General features: G+C 43.7%; 1 protein-coding gene across 1 annotated transcript in view; it reads right to left on the reverse strand.

Moving 5' to 3' along the window:
• The window catches only part of SKIV2L (Ski2 like RNA helicase), a 624,419-nt gene that overhangs the window by 9,641 nt on the left and 600,362 nt on the right, over positions 1 to 14,416 (reverse strand). Inside the window, exon 28 of the mRNA XM_044083274.1 lies at positions 10,233 to 10,373. Coding sequence (XP_043939209.1) covers positions 10,233 to 10,373 — 141 coding nt within the window. The remainder of the gene's footprint in view (positions 1 to 10,232; positions 10,374 to 14,416) is intronic.

A 14,416-nucleotide genomic window follows, 5' to 3' on the forward strand; every position in this document is an offset into this window, starting at 1 on the left:
TGGTTGTGAGAAGCAACTAAGCAAAATAAACACTGGTCATGATGATCCTTATGGGGAATCTGTTTCCAGCACTGCCATTTCTTCTTTCTGGATGACATGAAGCCAACAACCACAACATAAGGTAAGAAGAAGAAAACACATAAAGGAGCACTTATCTGAAAAGCAGCTAGGTAACCAACAGATGAAGAAGTGCTCAGACAGATTATCAAAAATGGCATTCAGACTGATGACAAAGAAGTTCTGAGAAGGGTACATCCATAAGTTACATTTATGCCTCATGCTGTGCACAGGGAGCATACATGTGACGTACAGCGTACCTATTACAACCTAAAGGGATCACTTCTGTGGCTCTGCTCGACAGGGGCACAGGAAAATAATTTTCTTGGGTGGCAAAAGCCAGGGTACCTTTTTTGCTAGGCTTATATAGGCCCTAGGGCCAATAGCCTAGTACCTACCTATGAAAGTACAGTTTTGTACCTACCATAAATGTAGATGTTCGAGTGCTCATACAGCTGCAGTCATTACAGATGGGTTATCCTGCCGTCAGGCGGGTCCTCGGTCGGCCGAATTCCAAAGTCTAGGTCCGGCGTCGGTTATCGTCGCTTCTTCCCTGACGTCAGTGCGGCAGGGGTATAAAAGAGGCAGCCGATGCCATTTTCTTCAGTTTTTCTTGCCCCAGATGTCAGATGCCCCCAGAAGGAAGGCAAAACATAAATTTATGCAAGCATGCAATAAAGAATAATCAAAAAACAGTAGTTGCAAGCAAATACACCATAAGAGAATACCCCAAATAGGTTGTATGATAAGGTGTTTGCCATAAGGCCTGTCCTAAGAGGGGACGGAGGGGGGGGGGTAACCTGGACTGCAGCTGTATGAGCACTCGAACATCTACATTTATGGTAGGTACAAAACTGTACTATGTTCATCGTGCATACAGCTGCAGTCATTACAGATGGGAAGAATCCCAAAGCTAAGTAGGGGTGGTAGGCACTAAGTGGAACTAGGAGGAGCGAGGATGCCCCGGAAGACTGCTGTGGCAAAACCCGCTCTAGATTTAGAGAATAGTGGAAGGTGATAGTGCTTGGAGAAAGTGTGCACTGAACTCCAAGTGGCTGCTTCCAAAATGTCCTTGGTAGGGACCCCCCTGAGGAAGGCTGCAAAGGTAGCTGTGGCCCTGGTGGAGTGGGATCTGATGCATGCAGGCACAGTTTTTCCATGAAATGAGTAACAAAAGCGTATGCAGTGGGCTATCCATTTTGAAATTGTCTGTTTGGAAATAGCCTTTCCTTGAGCACCTGTAGCATAGGACACAAAGAGTTGCTCGGATTTCCTGAATGGCTTTGTCCTGTCCAAATAGTAACGAAGTTGTCTGTGAATGCCCAAGGAATGTAGTAGTCTTTCCCCTTTGTTTTGTGGATTAGGATAAAAGGTAGGTAAGTGAATAGTCTGATTCAAATCTACACTGGATACTACCTTTGGCATAAAGGTAGGGTTGGTTCATAAGGAAACTCTGTCCTGATGGAAAATGATGAATGGTTGCACAGCCATGAGGGCCTGTAGCTCTGAAACCCTGCGTGCTGAGGTGATAGCCAGAAGAAAGGCTGTTTTCCATGACAAGTATTGTAGTTCTGTTGAAGAAGCTGGCTCGAAGGGAGGAAGGGTCAGCTTTTCCAATACGAAGTTGAGGTCCCAAGCAGGGACTGGTGGTTTCCTTGGGGGTTTTATATTCTTTGCCCCTCTGAGGAACTGCCTTAAGAGAGGATGAGAAAATAAAGGAGGATCTGTGTTGTATTGTGCAGAAATGGCTGAAGCGTGGATCTTGATGGAGGAGAAGGAAAGTCCACTGTTTAACATCTCAGCTAGGTACTGTAAAATTTGAGGTATACTTATTACCCAAGGATTCTGGCCCTTTTCTTGATTCCAGGCACAAAATCGTTTCCATTTGGCGGAGTAGGCTTTTCTAGTAGAAGTTCTTCTGGCCTCCAAGATGACATCCTGCACCTTCTTGGAGAGGAGAGTCTGTTGGGAAATCAAGGAATTCTCCATGCAGCCAGATTTAGAGTTTTGAGCTGGCTGTGAAGGGTTTTGTAGTTGTGCTGGGACAACAGAATAGGGACCAGAGGTAGGATCCATGGTGCGGAATGTGTCAGGCTCTTCAGGAGCGGATACCAGTGTTGTCTTGGCCAGTCTGGAGCAATGAGAATCATTTTCGGCCTCTCTGCTCTGCCTTTTAATAGAACTTTGGGCAGCAGAGGAAGAGGCGGGAAGGCATAGACTGTCAATGTTGTCCAATTGAAAGAAAGTGCATCCACTTTCCAGGCCTGTGGATGATAGGTCCTTGAACAAAATTTTTCCAACTGGTAATTTCTGTGGGTAGCAAAGAGATCTATGTCTGGCTGTCCCCATGCCTGAGTTATCTTTGTGAAAACTTGAGGATGCAACTTCCATTCATGTGGATCTGTCATATTTCTGCTTAGGTTGTCTGCCAGTGTGTTTTCCTTCCCTGGCAGGAATTGTGCCTGTAGTTGAATTTGCAATTCCAGTGCTGTGTTCCATAGGGTCATGGCTTGCCTGCACAGGGGTATGAATGAGTTCCCCCCTGTTTGTTTATGTACCACATCACTGTGGTGTTGTCTGTCCTTATCAATAGCTGGCCTGGATGCAGTAGGTCTTTGAAGGTCATAATAGCATTTTGCACGGCTAGCATTTCCTTTTGGTTGATGTGTAGGTGCTTCTCTTTTCGGGACCATTTTCCCTGAATGCACTGATCTGTCATGTGTGCTCCCCAGGCATAGTCTGAGGCGTCTGTTGTGATGATTTGAGTTGCTTGAGGTACACAGAAAGGGAGGCCTATGTTTCTTTGGCAAGCTTGAGCCCACCACAAAAATTCCTTTTGAAGGCATGGAATGAGTGGTATAATTGTTTCCAAGCTGTGGCTGTGTTGAGACCATACGTTTTTTAGGTACCACTAAAGTTTCCTCACATGCAGCTTTGCACATGGGATTAGTAGGATGCAAGATGCCATGAATCCCAGAGCCTGCAGGACTTTCCTTGCAGTTAGCCTGGTGAAAGTTGCCATTTTGCTGAAGTATTGAGACAGTTGCCCTTGTTTGTCTGGCGTGAGGTAGGCCATCTGGGTGGTTGTATTCAAGCTGGCACCCAGGAAAATTATCTGCTGAGAGGGTATTAGTTTTGATTTCTTTTTGTTGACTGTGTATCCCAGGAAGTTCAACAGTTTTATTACAAACGCCAGGTGCTGCAGTAGTATGTCCTTGCTGTCCACTTGGATCAGGCAGTCGTCCAGATATGGGTAGATTTGTATCCCTTGTAGTCTGCAGAAGGCGATTACTGATGCCAGGCATTTTGTAAACACTCTGGGCGCAGTAGATAAGCCAAAGGGCAATGCAGAGAATTGGTAATGGGTTGAACCTGCAAGAAATCTGAGGTATCTTCTGCAATCTTGTCTGATAGGGACATGCAGGTATGCCTCCTTGAGGTCCAATGTTACTAGCCAGGACTCCTTGCCCAGCTTGGGAAGAAGCTGCTGTAATGTGAGCATCTTGAATTTTGGCACCTGTAGATATGTGTTTAGGATGGATAGGTCTAAGATAGGTCTCCAATCTTTGTCTTTCTTTGGTACCAGGAATAGTCTGGAATAAAACCCTTGACCTTGTTCTTTTGCAGGTACCTCTTGAATCACTTTCACGTCCATGAGAGCTGAAATTTGTTTCTGTGCCTCTGCCCTTTGATTTTGTGGCAGGTTTGGCATGCCTCTCATTTTTGAAAGGGTGTGAAAGTGGAACATGTAGCCTCCGTCTATAATGTCCAGAATCCATTTGTCTTTTGTAACAATATGCCAATTTTTTGAGAATAATGCCAGTTTTCCTCCCAAAGGTGCTGCCATTAAAGCTTTGCTTGGCAGGTGTAGGGGGAAGTCATTTTGTCTGTTTTCTAAATGACTGTGATCTATCTTCTCCACCTCTTGGGGTTGGTGCTTGCCACTGTCTGGCTCTGAAAGATCCTTGAGGTTGCCCTCTACCCCTTGGGCGTCTGTATCTGCCCCTTTGAGGTCTGCCCGTGGCTGGAAAGGACCAATTTTTTTTGAAGGCCAGTTTCTGCTGAAACGTGGAGGTTGTACCTGCAAGAAATCTTTCACTGTTTGCATTGATTTCGCTTTTTCCTCCATTTTCTTTAGTACCTCCTCAGCTTTAACACCAAACAATACATCTTTTTGAAGAGGTGCATCTAATAATTTAGCTTTGACATGATCTGGTAAGGTTTGCTCTTTAAGCCAAGCATGCCTACGTATAACAGACCCCGTAATAGCAGCTCTACATGAGGCCTCTAAAGCATCAAAACCACACTGCAAGGTATGTTTACCCACTTGCTCTGCACCATGCAACAAATCCTGCAACTCTTTTAAATCTGGTTGTTCTGGTTGTGTCATTTTGCTTTTCAACTGAGATATCAAAAACTGTTGATACTTTAACATATGGAACTGACAGTTTAATGCCCTCATGGTTAAAGTGGCCGAGGTGTACATCTTTTCCCCCCACCCTTCTAAAGCTCTGGAATCTCTCTCTGAAGATAATGGGTTTTTAGCAGTAGAGGCCTTAATTCCCTTGGGACCCTGTGAAATGGTTTCTGGGTCAGCAGTATGGCTTTTGTATAGGAACTGGTGAGAATCAGGAACCCGGTAATACCTGTCTGGTTTAACAGGAGCTGGAGGCAAAGAATCTGGATTAAGGCTGGCTTCTGTGTACACATCATACAATATATCTAAAACAGGAAGGATAGCCAGGGGCCTATGCTGGGGGAGCAGAAGAAATTCCCTGAGCCTTTTCTTGGAATCTGAGTAATCTTGGCCTTCCCAGTGAAAGTGTTCCCTCAATGTATGCAGGGTTTCCCCAAAAGAGTAGTCCTCGGGGGGGGGGGGAGACCGATGGAATAGACTCCACTGCATCAGAGTCTTCGAATGGAGAATAGGCATAATCCTGGTCCTCAGATTATTCTGAGGTAATAGAAGCTTGATCTGAGGAAGGGTAGTCTTTCTCTAATCTGGGCCTTTTGTCAGAGGGGGGGGTTGAGAACCCCTGATAAGAGTAATCAAATCCTCAGCCATTTTAAGCATCTGCTTTTTAGGCATGGGGCCTTGAGAGGGGGTCTGAGAACCCTGTTTTTTGGTTTTCATGGCTGCTTTAGATTTAGTGAAAGCTTTAATAGAGAAGGAGGAAGGCCTGAAGACACCTTGAGAAATGGCAGGCCTGTCTAAATTCTGAGTTTCCCCGCCAAGAGTGGCGTCGGTATCTGCAGTAGGAATAGGGACCGAGGAGCCTGCGACCTCAGGTACTGAAGACACTGGTAATGTAGTGTCATCGGTACTCAGGGGCTGCGTAGGCGCCTCGCTGAGAACCAGAGAACTGGTAGTCGGCCTTAGCGTGGTCTCAGTAGACGGTGCGGACCTCGTATGTCAGTCCTTATCTTTGCGTCTTTTGCTCAAAACTGGAGTCGGAGTATCCGACGACATAATATAATTAAATTTTTTGCCAGAATAGTGAAGGGCAAACTCCGCCCGGCGTTTAATAGTGCATTGTTGAATCTAGCACAAAAACGGCAGGCCGAGACGTCGTGGTCTGGGCCTAAGCAAGGTATACAGAAAGAGTGGAAATCCTTATGCGGTATTTGCTTCCCACATGAAATGCAATTATTAACTTTGTCTGACATTGGTCTGAGGCAAGAAAAGTTTCCCCAATGGGGTACTTAGTTTTCAAGAAGACTTCGGCTGAAATACTTTCGTAAATCTCAGGAGCTGGCTGACCGGCACTAGTGAACTGCTTCTGCTTCGGGCACCGCGCGGCAAGAAAGACTGAAGAAAATGGCGTCGGCTGCCTCTTTTATACCCCTGCCGCACTGACGTCAGGGAAGAAGCGACGACAACCGACGCCGGACCTAGACTTTGGAATTCGGCCAACCGAGGACCCGCCTGACGGCAGGATAACCCATCTATAATGACTGCAGCTGTATGCACGATGAACATCCTATAAAGGCTTTGCTATACTGGCTGGATATTGGGCTACCTTTGGCAGGGGATCCCTATTGTAAACAGTACTGCAACAGTGATATGGAAAGACAGCAAGATAGATCAGATGCCTCTAATTAACTTTTGTGAAAAAAAAAAAAAACTGCAATCATCTTCCACAGGTTTTGAGATTGGTGTCCTCTCCCCTGTGCCCTTGCTTAGAAGGAATGCAACCTCATGAGCCAGGGGTAGAAGGTACTTTATGTGAAAATGGAATAATCTGCAACAGCTTGGTAGAAACAAATAATCTGCTTTACTGGTAATGTCGCAAACAGAAGATGCCAGCTAAGGAAGCAGAAAAATAAGACAGATTTGTAAACAGTACTATCCATAGTGAGAAAAAGAAAAACAAAACTAGCAATTTTGAAGTGAAGCTCCATATGAAGAAAGATAAAACTTTGTGATCTAATACCAGTGTTCACTGTTAGCCAAAATAGGTAGCTAGTTGTGTTGATGCTTTCAGTGTTTGAATAATCTTGCTATGGATTATTTTTTAAATGCAGATAATGTAATTTTGCAGCTTCCTAAGAAAAACAACTCTGCATCATTTCAGACAGTAAATTCATACAGATAAGCAACTCCCACTTGTCTCTTCCTCATAAAATGCTGGCTTGCAAAGTGCTACAAAGGTTGGAAAATAAAACTCAACAGAAAATGGTTGCCTGACAAGATGCAGAGGACGGTAATTATATAGTGAACTTGCGTCAGGGCTGGCAACTCGGCACGTAAAAATCAACTGCCAATCATTAGCGGACCGGAGTTCCTCTGTGGCGACCCCTAACCGGGAAAAGCCGAAAGAAACAACAACAACAACAACAACAACAACTGGGAAAGACCAATGATCAGTGAAGCACTCCATGATAGCCAATTTATCACATTTAGTGATGGGGGACTGGAAAAGCAATATAATTAAGGCAGAAGAATCCTATCAGGATAGGATTCCAGTTTAGTGTAAGACTGTTTAAACATTTTTTATATATTAGATCTTTAAGTAAGAGTCAAGTTAGTTTGCTAGTGGGTATTGCTAAAATGAACACCCTAACATAAACGTCATGTGACAGACAGACAGACATACGCAAACACAACATATACAATACATACAACACTCACAAACTGCAGAAAAAAACAGGTAGTTATGTATGCACCATAACGATCGATGTATGTGGTCCATCTCGCCTCACATTCTTTACTCACAGGTTCGGAGCCGAGAATCGGCTCCGACTCGGCCAACTTATTTTCTAGCACGAAGTCTCTAATTGGCTGGGCTAACCCAGTATCCCAAGATGCGCCTAGCCCCAGATTTAGTTTGCAGCCATCCCAATCACACCCCACACACACAACTGCCACTGGAGGGAGCTCCAGCCTGAAAGGAAAGAAAAAAACAACTGACATTGAAGGGTTCTCGGAAGCAATTTTCTTCCAAATCCTATAGGAAGGGGGCAGGTGGGAGGGTACGTAAGAATGTGAGGCGAGATGGACCACATACATCGATCGTTATGGTGAGTACATAACTACCTGATGTTATGTGGTCCTATCTCACCTACATTCTTTACTCACGGGACAGCGTCCCCAGCACCTCTATCCTGGGCGGCTCATAGGAAAATACTCCAAAGAACCATGGAACCAAAGGTAGCCCGGCCCCTAGAAGCCAAGCCCAACTTGTAATGAGTAATAAAGGTGTGCGGAGAAGCCCAAGTGGCCGCAGCACAAATATCATCCAATGAAAGCCTAGCATGGTGTGCTATTGATGTAGACACTGCCCTGGTAGAATGAGCTTTAACGGGAAAAGGTAAATTTCTGCCTGCTGACAAAAAGATAAAGGAAATACAATCTTTGATCCATTTAGAAATTGTGCTCTTGGAAATAGGACAACCTGTTCTGTTTTCTGAGAAGGACACAAACAGTTGATCAGACTTCCTAATATGCTTAGTCCTGTGTAAGTAGAATCTTAGTTGTCTGTGCACATCCAACTGGAGAAACCTAAACTCTGCTTTATTGGAAAAGTTCGGAAAGAACACTGGTAACTCGATAGACTGATGCAGATTAACGGTGGATGACACCTTCGGAAGGAAGGACGGGTTAAGTCTCAGGGAAACTCTGTCCTTATGGAAGGTCAAATACAGAGGCTTAATGGACAAGGCTTGAATCTCTGATACTCTTCTGGCTGATGTAATGGCTATCAGGAAAGCCGTCTTCTAAGCTAGAAATTTTAATTCACAGGTGGCAGCCGGTTCAAAGGGCGGTGAAGTGATGGCTTGTAACACAAAGTTTAGATCCCATGGCATGACAGGTTCTGAAACCGGAGGGCGAAGTAACCAGGCACCTTTCAAGAATGCCTTACAAAGTTTATGGCCCATAAGAGAAGGCTCATAAGATGTATGAAAGTTGGAAATTGCAGCCAGCTGCACCTTAATGGTAGCAGGCGCGGAGCCCTGTCGGAAAAGCATGGCTAAAAAGTCTAAGACCGATGGAATTGGGGCTGTGAAGGGGTCCAAACCTTGGGCCTGAGCCCAAATGGAGAATCTCTTCCACTTGCTGGAATAAATCCTTCTGTTGGAAGACTTATGAGACGAAGACAAGATGTGTACCACCTCAGGTGAAAAGGAATGTCATCTAACTAGTGATCAAAGTGGAGCAGCCAGGTTGTCAACCTGAGGGTTCGCAGGGAGGGGTGGAGCTGTCCTGACATATGAATCACTAGGTCTGGCACTGGGTCCAGAGTCCAAGGGCCGTCCACTGCGTACTGCTGAAGAAAGGGGAACCATACTTGTCGAGGCCAGTGTGGAGCAATTAGAATCATCCTGCTTCCCAAGGATATGGCTTTCTGAATCACTCTTGGTAACAGAGGAAACGGAGGGAAAGCATAGATCAGACCGGGGGGCCAGTAATGGACTAGAGCGTCAGGTAGTTATGTACTCACCATAACGATCGATGTATGTGGTCCATCTCACCTCACATTCTTACGTACCCTCCCACCTGCCCCCTTCCTATAGGATTTGGAAGAAAATTGCTTCCGAGAACCCTTCAATGTCAGTTGTTTTTTTCTTTCCTTTCAGGCTGGAGCTCCCTCCAGTGGCAGTTGTGTGTGTGGGGTGTGATTGGGATGGCTGCAAACTAAATCTGGGGCTAGGCGCATCTTGGGATACTGGGTTAGCCCAGCCAATTAGAGACTTCGTGCTAGAAAATAAGTTGGCCGAGTCGGAGCCGATACTCGGCTCCGAACCCGTGAGTAAAGAATGTAGGCGAGATAGGACCACATAACATCATTTATTTTCATAAAGGCAAATACTGCAATAAAAGATGTTCTCAAAACAGATGCTGCTGTGAAAGTCCTAAACAAAAAAGCAACTTTAGACTCAACAGATAACACAAAATTTGATGCAGTTACCAAAAACTTCCAATGGTTACTTTTCAGAAAAAAATGTGCTGAAGCTAATACATTAGTTAGCAAGCAGGCAATCAGTAGTTAAAGCAAAGAAATGCAAGGGAATCTTAAATGTACAACTTTACTGGAAAAACTCAGCAGGACTGAGAAGGAAACAATTAAGCTGCAGTAATCACTTTTAAGATGAGGTATATTAAATGTAGTAGTCTGTGGAGGCATAGAAGTAACTCTCCCATTACATGGCAGCATTACCAACACTGCATATGATGAGCTGTGTTCAGTTTTGGGGAAATAACAGGAAACAGGTACTCAGGCTTGTTGACAAAATGGTGGTGTGATATGAAAGGTCTGGGAAATGAAGTGAGACTCATGCAAGTATACTCTGGATGAAAATTTCAGATATAAAACCTCTATAGGAAGTGAAGAAGGGATGATTTTAAACAGGAAGGACTGAAGAAGAAAGCTGAGGCATGAACTACAGTCAGTGACAGAGTAGTTTAGATACAAGAAAATACTTCTTCAGTGGGAGTTTTACGGCTTCACAATAGACTGCAAAAGGAGGTAGCTCACTTTAAGGTTTATAAAGCTTAGGATGGAGGAAGACAGGTTTCTTATTTTTCTCCTACAGATGAGGAAAGTGTGGGCAGATGTATACAGCCCAACTGCTTCTCTTTCACAGGATAGTTTTCATTTTCTCCAAGGTACAATCATATGGTCATAAGTAAAAGAAACAACAGAAGAAAAGGCCTGATGGGAGCTTTTCCTTACCAGGCCACGAGCCCATTCATAAACCACTTCCACCAACCCAAAATTAAACTTTTCCACAAAGTCTTCCACAGATTGTCGCATTCCACATTCTCGTTGCAGAACAGCAATCCTCTCTGCCACACCACGAATGCGTTCAATGCCCTAAGAAAGTAAAGAGAAAGCATTATATAACTTCATATCTGCATTTGTAGGTGAGAAACGTAAACATAATCTGGAAATGCACAGACAAAAGCTCACAACACTGTCATAAGCACAAGCAATCAAAATTTATGCAACAAAGAAGCATTCAAATGAATATCCTGAACAGCTAAATACACTTGCTACAGAACAAAGTTATCAGGATTCCTCTACTAGACTGCTACAGAAACAGATTTTTCTTTGTTAGTATCTTCTCATCTGTACAGTTTGCTTGCTTCACTGATGCCATGAAGTACAGATATGTAAGTAAACTTACCATAACAGTAGTCATTCAGATGATCACTGCTGCAGTAGCCTTAGCTGTATGGGTTATATCCTGCAATGTATATAACAGTCGACCAGCTTCCAAATCTTCAAGCCATCTTCCATGTACTCAAAGCATTAGTCAACTTGTGCTGAGCTGATGAAAAAGTCAGGTTTGGGCACCAAGCCCGTCAGAGCCTTCATGCCAACAGACAGAGAGAGGCTAAAGCCCTGACAAGGACAATGCTAGAAAAACAAAAATAAAGGTCATCACCCTGGCAACAAAAACATAAAAATAAGGGGGCTGGATAGAGGGGGCGAGTGAGTGAGTGGCTACTGCAGCAGTGATAATTTGGAACATCTCCTGTTATATAGTAGGTTAGCTTACACAGCTGTACTATGTTCATAACATGGATCACTGCAGTAGCCTTAGCTATCTGGGTAGAATACCATAACTTAGACTGACTGGGAGGAGGAAGGATTAGGGTTCAGAAACACCTGGAGAATGGGCCAAGCAAAGACCTTGAGTAGCAGGCTAGTTTATAGTGTTTTGCAAAATTGTGCACATAGGACCAAGTTGCAGTTTCTAGAACTCAGCCTTTTTCAAAAAGCCACAGATTAAGCCAAGGTCCTAGTAGAATGAGCTTTGACCCTGCCTGGAATTGCCTTGTTGTTGTGGGTATAACAAAAGTTAACAGCATGAGACAACTACTGGGAATAGCCTCCTTTGACACAGAACATTCTTTTTTCTTACCCTCACAAGAAATGAACAACTGATTAGAGTTCCTTAAATATTTTGTTCTGTCAATATAGTAAGAGAGTTGTCTGCGGACATTCATGGTATGGCATATACTTTCTCCCAAATTTTTAGACTCTTTAAAGAAGACAAGGAGATGGATATCTTGGCTCAAAGTACACTCAAATGCCACTCTAGGCATAAAGGAAGCATTACTGTAGTTCTTAAGAAAACAATATCTTTATGGAAAATGAGATAAGGTTGATTCCTCATTAGAGTTTGCAATTACAGTTACTCTTCTCACAGCGGTCAGTGCAATCAGTAACAATGCTTTCCATGTCAAGAACCTCAAGTCATTATGATGAGCTGGTTCAAGTGGAACAAGTGTTATTTTTTCCACGAAAAAATAAGATCCCAGGGCGGGACCGCCTGTTTTCTAGGAGGCTGGGTATGTAACACCCTTTTCAAAACTCCACTGAAAGAGTTGAGCCATTGTCAGACATGCTGATATGGCAGACAAATGAAACTTTATTAAGGAGTTGGACAGGCAGGATGACAGTAATTCATACAAATAATGCAGAACCAGAGAAACACTAGCCCTGGATGGGTGCCGGTTCTTTTCCTAGCACCAACTAGAAAATCGTTTCCATTTACTAATATATATGACTTTCTTGTAACATATTTTCTTGTCTTTTTTAATACAGCCTCAGAAAAAAGTGAACAAAAGGTACTAAGCTTCTATCATCCAGGCAGTCAACTGTAGTTGTTTGGGGGTCCAGCTGTAGCAAATACACCTTGTGTCATGTGAATAACTCCAGTCAGTGATGAAGTTTGTGTTAAATGCCCCTGACCATTTCCAAAAGAAAGAAGAATCACTGTTGCCTGTGCCAGAAGGGAGTCACCACAATGATCTTTAGAGAGTCCCTTTGAATCTTCAGAATTACTCTGGATATTAGTGGAAATGGGGGAAAGGCATACAGGGTATCGGTCTTCCAGACCTTCTTGCATGGATTCCAGAATTTGCTGACTGTTGTGCGTGGAAGTAACAAGATTTATCTTAGGTGTTCCCACAGCTGGATCGATTCTTGGAATACAACCTGACTCAGTTTTCATTTGCTAGGGTCTGTCCTAGTCCTATTCAACTTGTCTGCCACACAGTTTTGCTCAGTCATTATGTAAGATGCCTGTACCCTGAGATTGTGCTGAAAAGCTACATCCCAGTCTACCAAGGCTAGTCTGTGCAGAGGGTAAGATCTGGTTCTTCCTGCTTATGTACTAAATCACTGTAGTGTTGTCTATAAACATTTGTAGAACTCCTGGGGACCATAACTAATTGAGAGAGTGATAGAATTTGTAAATGCCAACACCTCTTATGTTCATGTGTTTTGGTCTGTCTTTTCTGTTTCAAAGTCTCTAATTTTATCCCCAAAGACACTGCCCCCCCCAAAGCAAAGTATGATATGTCTGTTGAGACAGACTGTAGTGGAGCTGGACTGGAGAATGTGAGACCTACAGTTGGACAAACTTGGTGTCTCCACCAAAAAAAAAAAAAATCTCCCTTTTAACAAACCCAAAAACTGGAATCTGGAATGTCAAGGGAATGTTTCAGGTACCACAGGAATCTGAGCTTCTGTTCTTGGGGAGAAGCAATCACCATTCTCACAGCCTTGAAGGCCAATCCCGTGTCTGCCAAATCCAAAGAAACTCCATCCAATACAGAAGACACCCACCCAGCTGAAAGGCTGGTCTGTGTTAAGAAGGTTATTTCTGAACCTGACAGACTAGATGGCCTGAAAGAGGGCAGCACCAAAGCCTTGAATGTCAAAGTCTCTGACACCATACACAATGGCCCTGGGAATGGTGCCAAAGGCTCCATTTCGAGAAGTCAGAGCTATGACTCATTCAGTTCCAAAACTCTGAGATGAATGAGTTAGATGTACTGCTTTGGAAGCCAGGACAGGGACATCTATCAGTACCAAAAACAGATCCCAGGAGTAGCATCAGCTCCAATACTGCCAGTGCAGAGACATGGACCAGGGAAAGAGCAAGGATGGGAGATGAAGGACCTGCCTGAACCACCCTTGAAATAGTGAGGGATCGAAGGATGCCCATTCTTGGCCTGTTTCTTCAAAATGTCCTCATCACACAATCCAACTCAAAGGATCTAAAGGATATGTAAGAAGTAGCAGGAGGAGGAGGCCAGGAAGATAAGAGTGACAGTTTTCACTCCAAATAGGTTCGATTCATCAGCCCCTTAGGAGACTTGTCAGGAATAATTATGGGCTCCAACACTTCTAGAAGGTGATAAAGTAAATATAGATGCTAATTTTGAGGGAGAATCATCTTCCCTAGTCAGTTTTGGTGCTGATGATGCAGCTGTGCTGGTTTTCCTTTTCCTTGGCTCATCTTTGCCTCTCTTCTTTTGGGGGATTGCCCTTATCTTTATTCTCTGATTTTTTAGGATAATTGGCCTCAGATTCAGGCCACAGAAGAGCTTTAATCAAAAGTTTGCATCTCCAGTCCAAGAGGGCACTCAGGCTGAAGGCCTGAGAAATGGAACCTTGACAGATAAATGGCCCACCCCCAGAATAAAAAAATCCATACAAATCATGGGCATCCTGGGGAAATCTTGTGGCCACATTCATTTTTAATTTTTTTTTCTCTTTTTCCATGCTTAACCACACACACACACACACACACACACACACACACACACACACACACACACACACACACAGGGCTATGGAAGAAAAATCCAAGGGAATGTCAAAGATAGCACACAAAGCACAGTACATTACAAATAACTAACCTCAAAACCTATGATATTTTATTTATATATATATATATATATATATATATATATATGTATATATACACATATATAAATCCATCCATGCATTCTCAACCCCTTTTCCCATTTTGCACATGGGGACGGGGTGTCACTTCAGCAGTAACAACCATCTCGAGCCAAGGTTTACACTGCTGGGTGGCTAGCCTTGCCTCTGAA

Source organism: Protopterus annectens, chromosome 9.part0 (genome assembly GCF_019279795.1).
Source record: "Protopterus annectens isolate FY-2018-M chromosome 9.part0, PAN1.0, whole genome shotgun sequence".
In the NCBI taxonomy this organism is placed as follows: Eukaryota; Metazoa; Chordata; order Ceratodontiformes; family Protopteridae; genus Protopterus; species Protopterus annectens.